The sequence below is a fragment of the Plodia interpunctella genome, chromosome 27 (assembly GCF_027563975.2).
Source record: "Plodia interpunctella isolate USDA-ARS_2022_Savannah chromosome 27, ilPloInte3.2, whole genome shotgun sequence".
NCBI classification, from domain to species: Eukaryota; Metazoa; Arthropoda; class Insecta; order Lepidoptera; family Pyralidae; genus Plodia; species Plodia interpunctella.
The window spans coordinates 2474993-2492086 of NC_071320.1; the positions used below are offsets into that span (position 1 = coordinate 2474993).

The window sequence follows — 17094 nt, forward strand, 5'->3', positions numbered from 1 at the left end:
CCTGCGTAAATACTTACTTTAAAAAATATATTTTAACAAACACCGAATGCAACATATAAAATGCAACGTTAAAATATATATTTTTAGAATCTTCTAATAAAAAAATAATTACATAATAAGCCCTTAGCCATAATAAACACCACATTTTTTTATATGGACAAATAACACATATTGAGTTAGCCCCAAGGTAAGTTCGAGACTTGTGTTATGGGATATTACATTGAATAGGTCGTGATAACCAACGACCGTGCGTTTTATTACGGCGATATGTAATTATTTAACAGCGTTCGGTCGTAATTCGTTTTTAGAGATACTTTTATTGTTTCTTTGTTATGTGACTCTAAAATTCTCGAATCCATGGTCACCGTGAAGCGGTGGTGTAAAGGTAAAGACGCCCGCCTGTGGATCGAAAGGTCCCAGGTTCGAATCTTACTAGTGTCACGTGAGTTTGTATACCAATCTGACTCATGTAGTTTTCATAGACCACCACGTGTTTCCGATGATGGAAAACATCGTAAGGAAACCTGCACATTGGTTGATTATTATTAACTTGTGTGTGAAATGGAGAAGGCAATGGCAAACCACTCCATTAATAATGCCAAGAAAGTTGTTGTGTGTATTGGTCATTCCACGTAATGACCAAGACCCTCAGCCATGAGGACTACGATTATGAAGAAGATGGTCACCGTCTTATGCCAGTTCCACACTGTCGCCGACAGCACCTGCAGACGCGAGTGCGTGAACATTGCGTAGTTTGTATGAGTGCTTTTATTTACCGCAATTAAAAACCTGCAATGTATATCTGTCAAAGTTTGGCGAACTGTTCGACGACAGTGTGGAGCCGGCACTACGGGTTTATACCCGTGTACACATTTATTTACTTCCTTCTTTTTAGAATTTGGATACAGGATATGCTTATCCTGGGATGGCAGTTAGGGTACTTTTTGCTCTCTCAGGGAAAATATATATTTTCCTTATTTACATTTTCCATCATGACCCGACCGGGGATCGAACCCTAGACCTCTCGGTTCAGAGGCAAGTACTTTACTCGTACCACTGCACTACCGAGGTCGTCAAAAGATGGCCATGAACTTGATATAGTAAGTACCACAGATCAACAAAAAAGTCAAACCTTATCCCACCATTATAAATGCGAAATTAACTTTGTCTGTTCTCTCCACGCTGTCCACTCAACCAATTTTCTTGAAATTTTGTATATGTGTAGTTTGAAGTATGGAGAAGGACATAGGGTACCTTTCATCCCGTAAAAACAACTGTTCCCGTGGGAAATTTATACGGGCGAAGCCGTGGGCAAATGCTAGTAAAAATAAATATCTATTTACACTGCATACATTAGACATTAACGAACCAAAAACAAATAGTTCAGAAAAAAATGCGTTGGTTTTTAACGTATATATTTAAGTATATGTATGGTTTTTAACTTCACTCCCGTGGGAATTTCGGGATAAAACGTACCCTGTAATTCCAGGTTATTTTCTACTCGTGTATTAAATTACATAACAATCCGTTCAGTAGAATTTGCGTGAATGAGTAACATCTGCACAAACTTTAGTAGGAAGGATTAATAGAATTGAGGTTCCATCAACAAACTTATTAGATTTATCTTATATCTCATAATCAAGGCATAACTTTGCAAGGGAATGTCTTTGATCTACTTTTACGTTTTGCGGTAAATAAAAGCTCTCATACAAACTACGCAATGTTGGTGCTTTCACGTTGACATCTGATTGGGTTCGGCGAGTGTGTAGCCGGAAATATATTTATTGCTAGCTCCATCTATCGATTTGCTGAGGATTTAAAATACTGATATTTTTCCCATAGATTTTCCTACGATTCAATGTTGTGTGTCAGAGCTCATAGATGTCTCTAGTGATGACTTTGTTTCTGTACTTCGCACTTTTAAGATGGGTTACTGACCCCATAGAGCCATGCCGCAAGCTACGTAGCGCTCAAACCACGCTCAAATCTGGAAAACAACGGATCACAACGGAGCGGCACGACGCAACGTAGCAATGGGCCTGGCTCTTAATCAACTCATCAACTATCTAAACAATAAAAATCGACCCAATCCAATTCACCGTTTTCACGTACATAGATGGAAAGATATAATAATGAACACGCTTTCACTAATATTAGTAGTAGTAGATATGTATCTCTTATCTCCTAATTCATCCGTTGTAGACTTTTTACTCGTATATAGTTTGTTATTAGTCAAATCAATTATTTGAAGTATTTTGGATGGATGACAATAGGGCATATTACGCAAAGCTCAGTGCAGATGGCGTTACTGGTACAACTAAGGTACACAAACATTGCCAATGGAGGCAAAAAACGCCAATTTTCAATATTGTTGCAGATTTACGACCAAAAATACCTTCTACGCAGTCGTGATGCGAGTTTAAAGGAAAAAGGAAGGATTTAGTGGATTATCCTGAAAATAATAACACTATTTTAGGGTTCTGCATTATTTGGTCAACTGTGGTCATAAACTGATATAAACTTGATTTTGACTGAAGATCTTACATGTATGAAGTCCTTCTTAAAATATATAAGTCTTCACGTGTGAAGTGTTCCGAGCTTTTTTCGAACATTTACTGGCTCGAAAATTTTACAGCGTGAGGCGTATCCCATAGTTTTCGAAGTTTTTTATCTTATGGAAAATGATTTTTCCCAATATTTCGAACCCGAATATGCTACATTGTTGTATATTTTCACAAACGAATGCTTATATAATGAAAGGATTAATAAACTACTCTAAAATCAACGTTTTAATCGACATATCAAAAGGCGGCAAACCTTAAGTGTACCTAACATACAGTGCTGTACACTGGCGGGATAAATGTGCAGTAATACTCCCTATTGGTAGAATGGGATGTAACTTTTGAAATTAAGTTAAGGTTAATTAATCAAAATTCTTATGACAATTTACTATGATATAATATGAGAGCACACTGTTGGTTATCTCTATAAAATCCATCTCGTTACATACGAGTATCATAAATAAGACATAGTCGTCTGCCGCGTCTGTCTGTCTGTACGGATTTTAATGCGGTTTTCACCAATAGATAGTATAATTCCTGAGGAAGGTTTAGGTGTATAATTTATTATGTTTTTACTAGAGCGGAGCCAATGAATGAATCGGGGCGTGAATATCGTACGAAATGATTAAGGGATACACAGTTTTGGAAGCTGATCACCAATAGCATACCCAAAGAGAGTTGAGACAGGCGGCTGATCATAAAATCACAGCAAAGTCTTCAAAATTCAAACGTTATATTTTTACTCTGAACCTGGACTTCGTAGCGTCACAGTTACGAATGTTGTACACGCGAGGAATCTTCTAATTCCACTAGTTTCCACACGAGTGGAATGAAATCTCCGAACCCGCGCAGGGCTGCACGTACGACCTTTGCGGAGTGACATTCCTGTCGTGATTAACAAGGTCATGGGTTCAATATCCGACTGGTCGACATAGAAAACGATATTTTGTATCCATTGTTTTGTTTTGTATATAAGTATGCATGCGTAGTATGAATCTTGATTTTCGAAACATGAAACCAGTTTACACCATTCTATCGCGATCTATATAGTGTAAACTAGTACTTACTATGTATATGTTTATCAAGTCTTGAATGAGATGAAGTCGTAAAACTTCTGATCCTGAAAATGAGGAGATGCTGTGGACAAACTGTGGGTTTTAATTCTTAGTTCTCTCCAACAGGTCCTAATACGTATCATTCCGTCAATTCTCATTCATTTATTACAAGCTTTTGTTAACATAAACCACGTATTTCAGTATATGTACTCGTACGAGGCCAACTATGATTGTCAATTTGTCGTGTTACGTATGATCATTAAACGAATAAGTTGCATGCACAATGCATTATTATGATATATACATGACCTGATGATGCATCTAGGATCGGCTCCCGACGAAGGAACTCCTCAACGGTTTACTGCACGGACTTGATCTTTCGGTCACATACTGAACGCAATAAGACCTCTCCGACGTCAATATAAGCATGTGTCAATAAAGATAATTTTGTAAAAAAAAGTGTTACATTAAAATATTTCTGTTAATCAATTTTTTTTCTTTTGTTGCAGGTCCTGTCCCACTAGCTAGAAATATAAGACACTTGCCGTGTATATCTAGAAGAACGGGCCAAGAGGGCCTGTGTATGTTCGCCATAGATTGCCTGAAAGCCAACGGCTCTCACTTAGGTACCTGCATAGACAGGTTTTACTTCGGATCTTGCTGCCAAATCCCAGATAAGACCATCCTCCCTCAAATTATAGGGAATAACATAGAAGACAACACGATAGACAGCGGTAGTTTTGTACATCCACAAACAGAAGATAAAGTACAAAGCACTGTAACAAAAATACCAGATATTTTCCCAACAAGAAAAATTACAACAGAAAAGACAACGGTAGCAGATAAGGTCCAAGACAGAACTGAAAGTGATGAATTTAAAACTACGTTAGATGAAAAAGACGATGGTAAATTGACGACAGTCGCAATCGTAGATACGACTATTAAACCTCAAGTTAATAAAACACCAGACGTAAGCACAGAATTGCCTATAAAATTATCAACTTTCCAGACAGTCTCTGGTGATATCAGCAACACGGTGACTGAAGAAACTAAAACCGAAACAACAGAAGCACCTAAAATTACTACTAGTACAACAACAACAGTTAAACCTACTAGACGACCAACAAAACCAACTATCAAACCATTTAGGCCAGCAAACTTTACCAGACCTCCATATTTATCTACTACATCAAAACCCAAACCTACGAAACCAGTATTAGTATTTAACATCACAAGGAAACCACCGTACAGACCTCCACCTAAACGACCAACGACTAAGAAACCTTTACCATTACCTCCTAGACTAAATATTACAATATTACCACAGTCCACCAGCACTAGACCTATATTTACAAGACCATCCGTTCCATCAATAACTTATATTAATACAACGTCTACTGAAGACATAACAACCACTTCATCAACTACTCCTAGTACAACAACTGTAACGAGTACAACGATTTCAACAACGCTTTCTACAGAAAAGATTACAGAGCCAACAACAAGTACCACGACTACCACCACAACAACAACAACCACTCCAAGTACTACCACTACAACATCAACAACAACCGAATCGCCAACAGAAACAACTGAAGCGTTAACGGAAACAACAGAAAGATTAACAAGCGAATTGTCTTCAGAAGTACCTAAATTGACAACAATACAAGAAGTGGCCACAGAAAAAGCGACGTTAATGCCGGCGATTGAGGCTGAAAGTCCTACAACACCAATTTTAACATCATCGTCTTCGCCTGCGCCATCGGTGTCGACAACAACTGTGATTACAACTGATTTTCCGCCATTAGTCACATGGTCAACTGTAGACGGTGCGACTAAGGCACCGGAAAATGGCACCACTGTTTCTGATGGTAAGTCTTTTTATCAAGATATACTTAGATTTGAATTTATTAATGCTGATAAGTTCTTCTCATAGTAGTTTCGACTGTTGTGCTTTTTTTTGTCAATCAGGCATGAATTTTATTCTTATTGATTTCCTACTAGGTATAATGTTAAAGAAATATCTCTACTTGATCAAACAAACGTAAAAATAATGATTTCGATTATGAAAATTACTATAAAATATTTACTTTAAGTACCTAATCTAATTTGCAAATCCTTACATAATAGAAAAAGATATCGCGTATCACATCTGTCTGTATGAACGCGATGTATGAACTTCAAAGTACTGAAGATATTTTTATCAATAGATAGTGTGATTCCTCAGAAAGGTTTCAGTGTATAATTTATTATGGTTTTACCCGAGCGAAGCCGGGACGGGCCGATAGATATTTCATATAGCACACAAATGCAACTGAGTATTATCTATTTCTAAGAAATTGGAGACTTCGTACAAAACATTATGACGTCACGTCTCACGAGAGTATTGTCCAGCAAGTTATTGCTCCGGCGTGGGCGTGTTTAGCAAAAAAAGACACCTGCAAATCCTCTCATTATATTATAATTTTCTACTCATTTGAAATCCCTTTCATTCAGATACAATTTTCATGAGATTTTTTCGCACAAACATCAATCCCTAAGGCAATATTTTAAGATTTTGATCGTGTAATACGTTGTTATACTAAGCGCCTGTTTGACCTCTTTCTGACTTTGTAATCTGTCATATAAAACTGTTAGATAAATCTGCCTGATGTAATTAGTCAGTTCGCCCTACTCAATACTTTTAACGCTACCTTTTGGATAAGTTACATAAAGGATAATCGATACTTTATCAGCAAGATGTGAATCCCTAATCTAAGTATTACGTAATAGATGCCCCTTAAATTTTGGTTTTTCTCTGTTCTAACTTCATAATAGTTTTCTGTGCTGAAAAAATGTTTCTGCGTAGTTTTTGTTTAGAGATCTAGTTAAGTCGTGGATTTTTTCAGAGTAATTTATGCCTGTTCGTCTCACTTATCTATTTAAAAACTGATTCAAAATCCGTGTTGCATGCTTTAAAGAGGATTTGGCTAAAATACACAGAGGTAAAGGAACTCTGAACTAAGTTTAAATAGGTAGATGGATAGAAGAATTGTGCACCATTACAGAAGAATCATAGGTATTCAAAATAAGTGGCAAAGGCGGACTTATTGCAAATGCATTTTCTTCCAGCCAAAACTTTTGTATGAAAGGGAAAAAAGTGATTAAACCTATTCTGCTACCTCTTATAGCAGAATAGGTTTGATTTTCAATCCTTAAATTCGAGAGAAAGAGATGCCCCGGGGCGTTGGGTACCGTCATATACGTCTTAGAGATCAGCGGAGCAGACATGCGAACTCTGAGGCATGCCGGTCACGTATTGCGGTCATCACGAGCGGAGCCGGGTCGTGGTGTTGTGAAAATGTAGGGCTCACTTTCTTTGTGCTAATTGTTTAGACTATAAGCCGTAAACTTAGTATTTTAGGCTTCAACAAAGTTGGATTGAGGTCGATGTGAGTGGAATATCCTTGTTTTTTTTTGATCATTTTGTAGACCTTCTTTCTTTTCGAGTTTGCTACAACTACACTGGTGTAAAATTTAATTCAATTCCCCAAAGGATTACCTATCGCCAATTTTAGTGACAAGTAGACGCACTCATTAGTAAACTACATAGTAAGCAGTGAGCATGTTTTCCAAGTAAGGGCTATGAAATATAATTATTATGTCTTGATGGATTTAAAAATTGTTTATTTTGAAGTCTCAAATACGGCATTTTTATAAATTGAGTTTAAAATTGAAACCAAAAACAGTTTTTAAGTAATCGTGTTTGGAGGGGCGAAGGTTTTGCATGGAACTATTTGATGACCGACTCGTCATCTATAAGAGTGTTGTCTTATCTCCACATCCCGGTAAACGCAGTGTGTCACGCAGCGGGTCAGCTCAGTCACGAAGCTGGATCGTGAGCGTGATCTCGTGATAGCAACTTCTAATGATGAACTGTATTTATTTAGGAATTGTACGTTGAAAAAGAAAGTAATTGTAGTAATGATAGAAAGGAACAACGGTGCTGTTATTTGTAACTAACAGTTGCCAGCGGCTTCGCCCGCTTAAATTTTCCACGGGAACAGCTATTTTTCCGGGATTAAATATGCCCTATGTCCTTCTCCATACTTCAAACTACATGTATGCAAAATTTCAAAAAGATTGGTTGAGTAGATAAAGAGGTAACAAACAAACTTACTTTCGCACAAGGATGAAAATTGAAGGGGAATAAACACGATACGTGGGACATGAAGCATATAGCAGGAGAGAGGAGATGCTATTCACGCTTGTATATTACAATAGAATAGAATATAATGTATTTGTGTATATTGTATGTATGTATTTATACTATAGGGGCGAAAAAACCGCCTAATATACCTAAATACAAAATAATTTACAATGTTTTCTTAACATAAAATAGAATAAAAGAATACAAATACTAAATACAATAAATAAAAGGCATAAAGGCATAAAGGCATAATCAAATATGATTAAGCTTGGGCGCCTCAAATAACATAATAATTAGCTATGATTTCTAATATTGCTGGAAAATTTTTCATTACAAATGTAAATATAGAAATTTCCAATTTCCAAGACTTTAAAATATTAAAGTTTATTTTTTCCGAGGCGCAAAATGGAACCTGTACACTTGTAAATTAATCTTATTCTTCCTAGAACACGTCGCCATGTATATGTAGAAAATGTCAAAAGATAAAAGTGCCAAAAGTCTTGAGTGGATTTTACTGTTAATTTTTTACCGTGTGTAGGCGTACACTATATATTGTTGTAATTGGTTCTATCGCAGATTGAATAATAGGTATATCCAGGATTTTATATTAGCCTAGGGCATAAATATTTGGATGTTATTTAATTTCACACTTTCAAACTTAACACACATACTTGTAATAAAATTAGATGTTAAAAACTCATGGAATTAGTACTAATTCCATGCAAAAACTAAATTCAAAATTATTTTCACTACATATTTACATAAACAACAGATCACAGTTGAAGTATTTATTTATACGTAAGGGTAATAGTTAATACTAAGTAGGTAGAGCTTATTCTATTACTTTAGTAATCCAAGGATAGTGTTTTAAAAACAATTGATTTTTTTTCAGTACAGGAAAATAGGAGTGTCGAATGTGTATAATATTCAGTGAATATCGATTTTAATTTATAATTATTAATTTGTTTAGGTATAAAAAAAGTCTACTTCTTTTTTAATATTTCTTTTTTATAGTATAGTAGTAGACAAACAAACATAAGACAGTTTTCTTGCTTTGATTTATCTAAGTTATACAAAACTTATTTTTTCAGAAAACTGGTCACCAATTACTCCCCCTGAAGGTTGGGTGTTAATATCAACAATTCCACCCACTCCTGTTACATCGACTACACCATCTTCTACAAGCACATTAACAACAAAAACGACGACAACTACCACGACGACAACAACAACACAGCCCCCAACAACAGTAGCTGAAACTGTACCAATATACCAAGATATAACTGAAACAACTCTACAAACAGACGTTCCTACTCCACCTGAAACTACAACAACGGAGAAAATATCAAAAACAACAACAACAACAACAGAAAGAATAGAAACAACACAGCCTATGCTCGAGTTCACAGTGAACGTAACATTATCACCAACAGCCCCAACATTGACATCAACAATGGCGCCAACAACAAATTCAACAGAAGAACAGAACACAACGGAAATTACTACTGTTGTTCCGGAATTAACAACAGTGGATGCTATGGAATCAGGTTAATCGCATATTTTATTTATTTAACGGATATTTTATATTTTATTGATCTATAAATACGACCAACTGAAGAAACCGTCTGAATTAGATGAAACATTTTTCATTATTAAAGGAAAAAGGAACAACTTTTTGTATGACTGGTTCGCTCGCGGTTCTCTGATGGCTACTGGCGTAGAAACACAGATGGTTCATTGAAAGGTTCCGTATAAAAACACAAATAAAATAGCAAACTACATTAAACATGCGTTAAAATATCTTTTCAGAAATATTTTCAAACGAGACTTCTGCTGCCAATTACGGAAAGGATGACTACAAGAAAGGTAAGCAGTTTTGTACTACGTGGATGTCGTACTAGGTGACTAACGGAGATATAGCCTTTGTAGATGATAGGCAACAATAGCGTTTCTACAGAGGTCAGACAGACGGACGGTTGTAAAATCGTTGTCGAATTTTCAAATTTTGAAGGTTTATTCTTTACGCTGAAATACGCAGCGTCGCAGCCCCGAAAGCTATCAGGAAAACGTGAAGATCAGAGAGAGAGAGAGAGTTAATTGAATAATAAAAAAAATGGCATTTTCAATTATACAAATTTGAAGGTGATTGCTTTCTCTGTTTTCACTAATAATAAATGATTATGGGTTCTAATATTCTGGGAAATCAACAAAACGCATGTTAAGTAGGTACAGTGTTCAATTTCATGTCTAACTGTAACGGTCTCTGTACCGCGGTAATACAGTCTATTTTGCAATGATTTTCGATAGGTTGATGTGTTGCTGACTGTAGGTCTACTGTAAACTACATGTCTAATGTTAGCTTCACCTAGCAATAAGGAAGCGATATTAAACAATCATACAAATTGCTTTAACTATAATTACGTAATCCATTGTTTAAGATCACAGGCATACAAGTCATAATAACCTACAGGTTTTTCAGTAATTATTTATGGGAATTGATACATGGGTTTTCAGCATCTTAGTATGCTAACCATAAACTTCGTAAGGCTTCACAACTCTAGTTGTTTTTTATAGGATTCATAGACATATTTCATCTTGTAAATAGGTACGTCGGATGTTCGGTAACTTTATAGATAACGACAAAATATAAAATTTAATTTAACAGCGTTGTAAAAAAAAACAATGAAATTCGAAACTTTGTGTATTTTTACAATCGGTTTTAACGACTTTCGATTTTTGTAATATTGACACTGGCTGTTGAAAAAAAAAAGATACGGGTCAAAGAACCGAAGAAATAAAGTCTCATCTCATCAGCTAAGTACTGGCAGTAAAAAAAGATGACGTTCGTAATTCGTAATTTAAACAAAGAGTTGTCAGTGGCCGGCTCGCGCGATCGCACGCCACGGCCAAGGCTTTGCAAGGACGCCATGCACCTGCGGTTTTACTGTTCCAATTTTAAAATATTTCCTCTATGGTTGATTTAAGTTTTTAAATGACTTTACTTGTGTACGGATGTTTTTGTGTCGGAAATATTTATAGAACATTTTGTTTTTATTTTGTATTGCTGGCAGATCTAGTCTTGCTAGTTCTGTAAAGTGCAAATTAGTGTTATGATGCCTAAAACTTAATTTTTAAATCATTAGTTATTTATAACAATTATATAGACTTTGGTGGCATTGATTATTAAAGATCAGAAATCATTACAGTTATTTTGTGCGTGTACTCTACAAAAAGCTATATAATAATTAATCATTTTTTAAAGTCATGTAAAGTGTAACTGGAAATAAAAGTTCAATCAAAAGTTAACAGAGCAAATAAATCATTCAAATTTATATATTGGTGTTAAACTGATTTATTAAAAACTTAAATGTCAAATAATAAGAGTAAAGATTAAAGGACTTCAAAAAGACGCTTTCGTTTTAAAGTTTTTAAATAATAATTTTGCATTTAATACTACAAATACTTATATTTCTATTACTAAAGTTTTTGTCCAATGGTCTGCCTGCATAAATGATGAAAATCCAGACGTGAAAATAAGGAGCAGTCAAATCCTTCTCAGCAAGCATGCAAGCATTTTCAGCGTTACCAATTGATAAAAAAAAACTGTAGTGTCAACCTGAATCGCGCTTTCCAGCCAGCATTTGAAATTTCAAAAAGGGAACATGATAATAAACTCCACGCTCTTGGTGCTGGCAGTGTGCGGGCGGCGGTTCTGGCCGGCGGCGCGCATCGTCGGCGGCACGAAGTCCGGCTTCGGACAGTGGCCGTGGCAGATCTCACTCCGGCAGTACAGAACTTCGACGTACCTTCACAAGTGTGGCGCCGCGCTGCTCAATGAGAACTGGGCTATTACGGCTGCTCATTGTGTTGAACAGTAAGTCAAGACTATTCATGATATCCAGGCAGGGACAGCTGTAGCCAGTTGGCCTAGTCTTGGAAGAAGGGTCACATTCTTACTGGTTTGAAATATCGGGAAGGATGATATGTGTGTCAATGGTCAGACAACAAAAGATGCAAAGATGCAAAGACTGTTTGAAGTGAAGAAGATAAATTAGAAAAGCGAAACTTGGGTACCTACGCTCTATGACTAGGAATGTGTTCAGATGAGGGAGAGAGAGAGTAGGAGGCATATATAAAACTGACCCGCCACTTAATCAACTTATTAACATAGCAGGTGAATCAGATTTGTCTGCACTCGACTGAACACGAGAAAGTTTGTCAAGATGGAAAATCTGATTCCCTCTCATATTCATAAATCAGCCTTCTTGTCGGCAGTCACCAAAACTAAATTTCGGCTGCAAAAGTTCCAAATTAAAAAAGAAACAGTGAGGGTAGATCGTAACGATATCCGTTTACAATTTGAAGTTTCTCTTGTGTCGAATTTTGATCATCACCCCGACAATTGGCAATTGACAATAATAGCAACATAGAACATCACCATATATGTTTTATTCCACAGTGTTCCCCCATCAGAGCTGCTGGTCCGACTAGGAGAACATGACCTAGCTAACGAAGACGAACCATATGGATACGCGGAGAGACGAGTCCAGATCATCGCCAGCCATCCACACTTTGACCCTGCCACCTTTGAGTACGACTTAGCTTTGTTGAGGTGAGATCTACTATATGATGACTAGGTCCTGAAGAGACAAGACTTAATGAGGAAAATCTATATGGCTACATAGAGAGACGAGTTTAGATTATCGCCAGCCAATCACACCTCGACCCGCCACCTTTGAGCACGACATAGCTTTGATGACTTGAAGACAATACTCAGTCCTCCTCACTTCGACCCTGCTACCTTCGAGTACCATCTGGCGTTAGGTGATGACTAGGTCCCTGTAGAGACATTGCTTAATGAGGACGTACGGTATGGCTACATCTCCATGTATGGCAGTCTTACATGGATGATCTGGACTGTCTCTCCAGACGAGTCCAGATCATCCATGTAACCATATGGAAAGAAAATACCAAAAATCGCCAGCCATTTGTAAACAAAATAAGTACTTATCTCTGTAAAAAATAATTTAAAATTTAATTATATTCACAAAATACAAATAGGATGACAAAATGACTAAACAGAAGCTTAAAATAGTAATGATTTTATACAAATCCTTGTTAGGAATTTTGCTTGTTCTATTATACAAGTCGATGTCAGAGATACATATCTAATTCTTCAAAAATATTTCTTAGCTGTGAATTAATAAAACAAGTTGAATGTATTTGTTTTTGCGATGTCTGTCGGTCACTCACCACTGCACTTGACCTCCGCGACTCTTGTTTTTATACGTTTATTATTGGGCTATTAATGTTATGATGGCTTTAGAATTTAGATTGACAGTTGGGAGTTCTTGGAAAATAAGATGTTTATTTCAAATTGAATTTCAATCGGGTGGATCACTTATTTGTCCTCAGGCTGACTAATAAACGAAAAAATATGACTTGAAGGTCATTTAAGATACCTATCATTGTTTAGATCTGTAATTCTAATTAAATCTATAAATATAGAATCTTGTTTACAGTTGAACAACTTCGTAATTTTTTATTTATTAATTTAATAAAACTCTTAAATTTATGTGAAACTTAACCTTTTAGATTTTCGATCTTATGTTATGTATTATACATAGATGATGTGATGGCGTTCATCAACTCATTATTTGCCCAAACTTCAGTAGATTATCCATTCATTTGTCAACGCCTTATAGTTAAGTTACAAGATGACATCCGTATAGTTTTACTATTGCAACGTTTTATTTACCGAAAATACTATTGTTATTACTTTAATATATTTGAAGATTTTGAAAAACCTCGATTTTATATCGAAATCGATCTTGTTCTCGGTCATCCCTGTCTTCTATTATCTCCTGTTGGGTACCGTCTAATCCTGGACCAGTGGAACATACGAGTAGGTACAGTGGAGAGTAATGTAGGAGGCTTTCCAAGCGGCAAAAATTAGTACTATAAAAGACCTATATGCCCAAGAGGCACACCGAATTGCGAGATATTGGGTATAAGTGTGTAACAAAACTGCCTAACTAATTATTGTATCAAAAATAAAAGGGCATTATTATAATGAAATTATGATCATTTCAGATTCTACGAGCCGGTGAAATTTCAACCGAACATTATACCGATCTGCATACCCGACGATGACGACTACTACGTCGGTAAAACAGCACACGTCACTGGCTGGGGGCGACTCTATGATGGTGAGCTGATGGGTAAACCTTACTTCATGCACATTCCAAATTTGAATACCCCAATCATTTCCCAATTTTCGCGTTTTCGGTGAACCGCCATTTTGGTCTTGATCAGATCTATGGATCAATTGAGTCGTACTTAGCCGTGATTGCAACATTATAAACTTTGAACTAGGGGAATCACCTGTGATATTTGGGAAAATAAACCATTACATACATTTTTTAAAGGGTTTTTTTTCGAAGTAAGAAGTAAATTTATGGACGGCATTTTTTGGCAAGCTAAACTTAGGTAGGTTCCTGACGAATGACATTCTTATTTTGACGTTTCGCTTTGCGTGGGTCATGAGTTCGTTCAACTATGACATAGGTCTGCAAGCTTATTGGAAATATTAGTTATCCGCACATCAAAACAATAAACATCGCGGAGCACTTTTTATTGAATTTTCTATGCCATAATTCCAGAGGGCCCATTACCCAGCGTGTTGCAAGAGGTCCAAGTGCCGGTGATCAACAACAGCGCGTGTGAAGCGATGTACCAAGCGGCCGGCTACAATGAGCACATCCCTAACATCTTCATTTGCGCGGGAAGGCAGAAGGGAGGCGCTGACAGTTGTGAAGGTAATTTGAATAAAGAATCTTTTATTTTTTCATTTTATTTTTAATATGTGCCAGTAAAAATAATAATAGGTAGGTACGTGAAGTGATTCTGCGGTTATACGTGCATTCTCACAGATATAAAAACATTGCATTCTTAATATCTTCATTTTATTGTGAGTATATTGAAATTTGGTAATTGAAATTTGTAAAAAGTTTTTCCATTTAATATGACGATGTCTTAAGAGCGCTATTCCACTTGTCAATATACCCATATTGTCCATTAATGTGTAAATCTGATTTGGAATACAGTTGTGATATTATGGAATTTCATAAGAATTCTTTATTTTACATCTTGTAGGGCAAAGGTCATATCATAATTCTTCCGCACCGCTCCACTACCGGAGACGACGTTCATTACAAATAAGTAGATAGGTAGGTCGTTTTGTCAATGTAAATGTATTCTAAAGAGGATAACTTTTCATTTAATACCATCGTGTCTAGCGTTAAGTGGTGCGGTAGTAGAAGTGTGCTGTAGGCACCAGCACCGGTCCAGTGAATTCAAACCCTTTTACGTTTAGTATTGACGTATCCAACGATTTTTAATTTCCAGGCGACAGCGGCGGCCCAATGGTGATCCAGCGGCCCAAAGACAACCGCTTCGTGCTGTCGGGCGTCATCTCGTGGGGCATCGGCTGCGCGGAGCCCAACCAGCCCGGCGTCTACACGCGCATCTCAGAGTTCAAGGACTGGATCAACCAGATCCTCATGTTCTAGAGTATTTTCTCTCCACGTTCTGTGGTTTACGCGAAAGATTTGGGTTGGCGAGATGAATCCAAGAGAATATTCCAGATTTAACGTTTGTAAGGATTTTGTGATGAGTTGAATGTGTTACGATAAAAAATTATAAACCCCGTTATTTATAAAAATGTTAAAGCAAAGTATGTTTTGTCCCTATCGCACTTTATGATATTTCAAATTGATAGAAAGACACAAAACATACTTTAGCATAAAGTAACATACAACACAACAAGATTGAAGTTATACAAAATCTACTTTAAGTTAATACGCAGAGGTGAATGATTTTTCACATCTTTCGCATTTAATTTAATAATATCAATTACAAGTGCATTTACATCCATACAGTCGTGGCACTGCGCAGGTGGATTTTACCTGTACATTTAAGTATATCTCCCGAATAGGGATGATACGGGGATGACTTATCGTTAACTTTGCTCCTTTGTATGGCATGTGTGTGGCAAGTGCTAGTGTTTTCATTATTTCGTGATATAAAACAATTAATAACGATGTTTTAGATTATTCGGTGAATAGGGATTTATTGCACAAGCTATGAACAAATTGATTGGTGCTAATTGTGTCCAAAAACAAGTGTTTTGTTATGAATAAGAATATTTTGCTAATGAACATTTCGATTGAAAACATTACGAAATTGGTAAACAATTTTGAGATAATCGAATAGGTAAAAAATGAACAACGAATTTATTCGATTAGGTAGTATAGAATAAAAATATATTTATTATTTTATTATTACTGAATTTGTAACTAAATGGATTTTAATTATTGTAATTGCTATTAAGTACATGTGAAAAAAGATTAAAGTATTTTTCTTTGTAAAAAAAAATTGTGGCTTCAGATTCTTTGTCGACAAGACCGTCCAGTAAAAAAGTTTTATTGTAAATAATTTCCATAGATAAGATAAACCTTGCATTTATTATTATTTATGAATTAGCCATAATAATAACTTTGCGATCGATTCGTGCGAATCGAATCTAACAATGTATGAATTTAATAAATATAATTCGAAAATTGACGGGTGATTTTTTTTTTTTAATTTACCGTTATTGAAGTGGTGGCGGTGCACCTAATGGTTAAGTGCCTGTGGTTCGGAAGGTCACAGGTTCTAATCCTACTCGTGTCACACGAGTTTGTATACCAATCTGACTCATGTAAGTCTTCATAAACCACCCATTGCTTCCGGTGAAGGAAAACATCGTGAGGAAACCTGTACACTATGAAGATTATTGATGATTGACCCCTTTGTTCAACATGACGCAAGTCCTATCCACTAGGTATCTACCTACACACTGGATGGATAGTTGGTAATCAAGTTCATAAGTAGGCTCACTATCGCCGAACTTGGACAACATCGGACGGATGTCGACGCGATGACACATGCGTAATTTGTATGAATGCTTTTATTTACCGCAATGATAAATCGGCAATGTAAATATACCGAATCCGCCAAAGCGGGCCATTTGGTATTATCTGGCATTTATTGTTATTACAGACACACAGACGCGATAGGGCGACTTCTTTTTTGGTCCGTTTCAGCTTGGCCAAAAGTGCTTTCCTGTGTATACCTGTGTGTTCTCCTCTAGAGGTCGCATTTCTCAACCAATTCCCGTGAAATTTTGGGAGCAGGTTCGAAAAATATGTGAAAATCGATTGAAGTTTATTTGTGACGCGATAACTTT

General features: G+C 36.3%; 1 protein-coding gene across 2 annotated transcripts in view; it reads left to right on the forward strand.

Moving 5' to 3' along the window:
* Np (Notopleural) overlaps positions 1–16430 on the forward strand; it is a 35253-nt gene extending 18823 nt beyond the window's left edge. The window contains exons 3-10 of one of the 2 annotated variants that reach the window (XM_053765185.1): positions 4126–5487; positions 8897–9352; positions 9615–9671; positions 11502–11679; positions 12265–12417; positions 13899–14026; positions 14468–14623; positions 15213–16430. In XM_053765185.1, coding sequence (XP_053621160.1) covers positions 4126–5487; positions 8897–9352; positions 9615–9671; positions 11502–11679; positions 12265–12417; positions 13899–14026; positions 14468–14623; positions 15213–15376 — 2654 coding nt within the window. In that variant the 3' untranslated portion in view covers positions 15377–16430. The remainder of the gene's footprint in view (positions 1–4125; positions 5488–8896; positions 9353–9614; positions 9672–11501; positions 11680–12264; positions 12418–13898; positions 14027–14467; positions 14624–15212) is intronic. The other variant, XM_053765187.1, reaches the window with a different exon arrangement.
* The last annotated feature ends 664 nt before the right edge of the window (positions 16431–17094 follow it).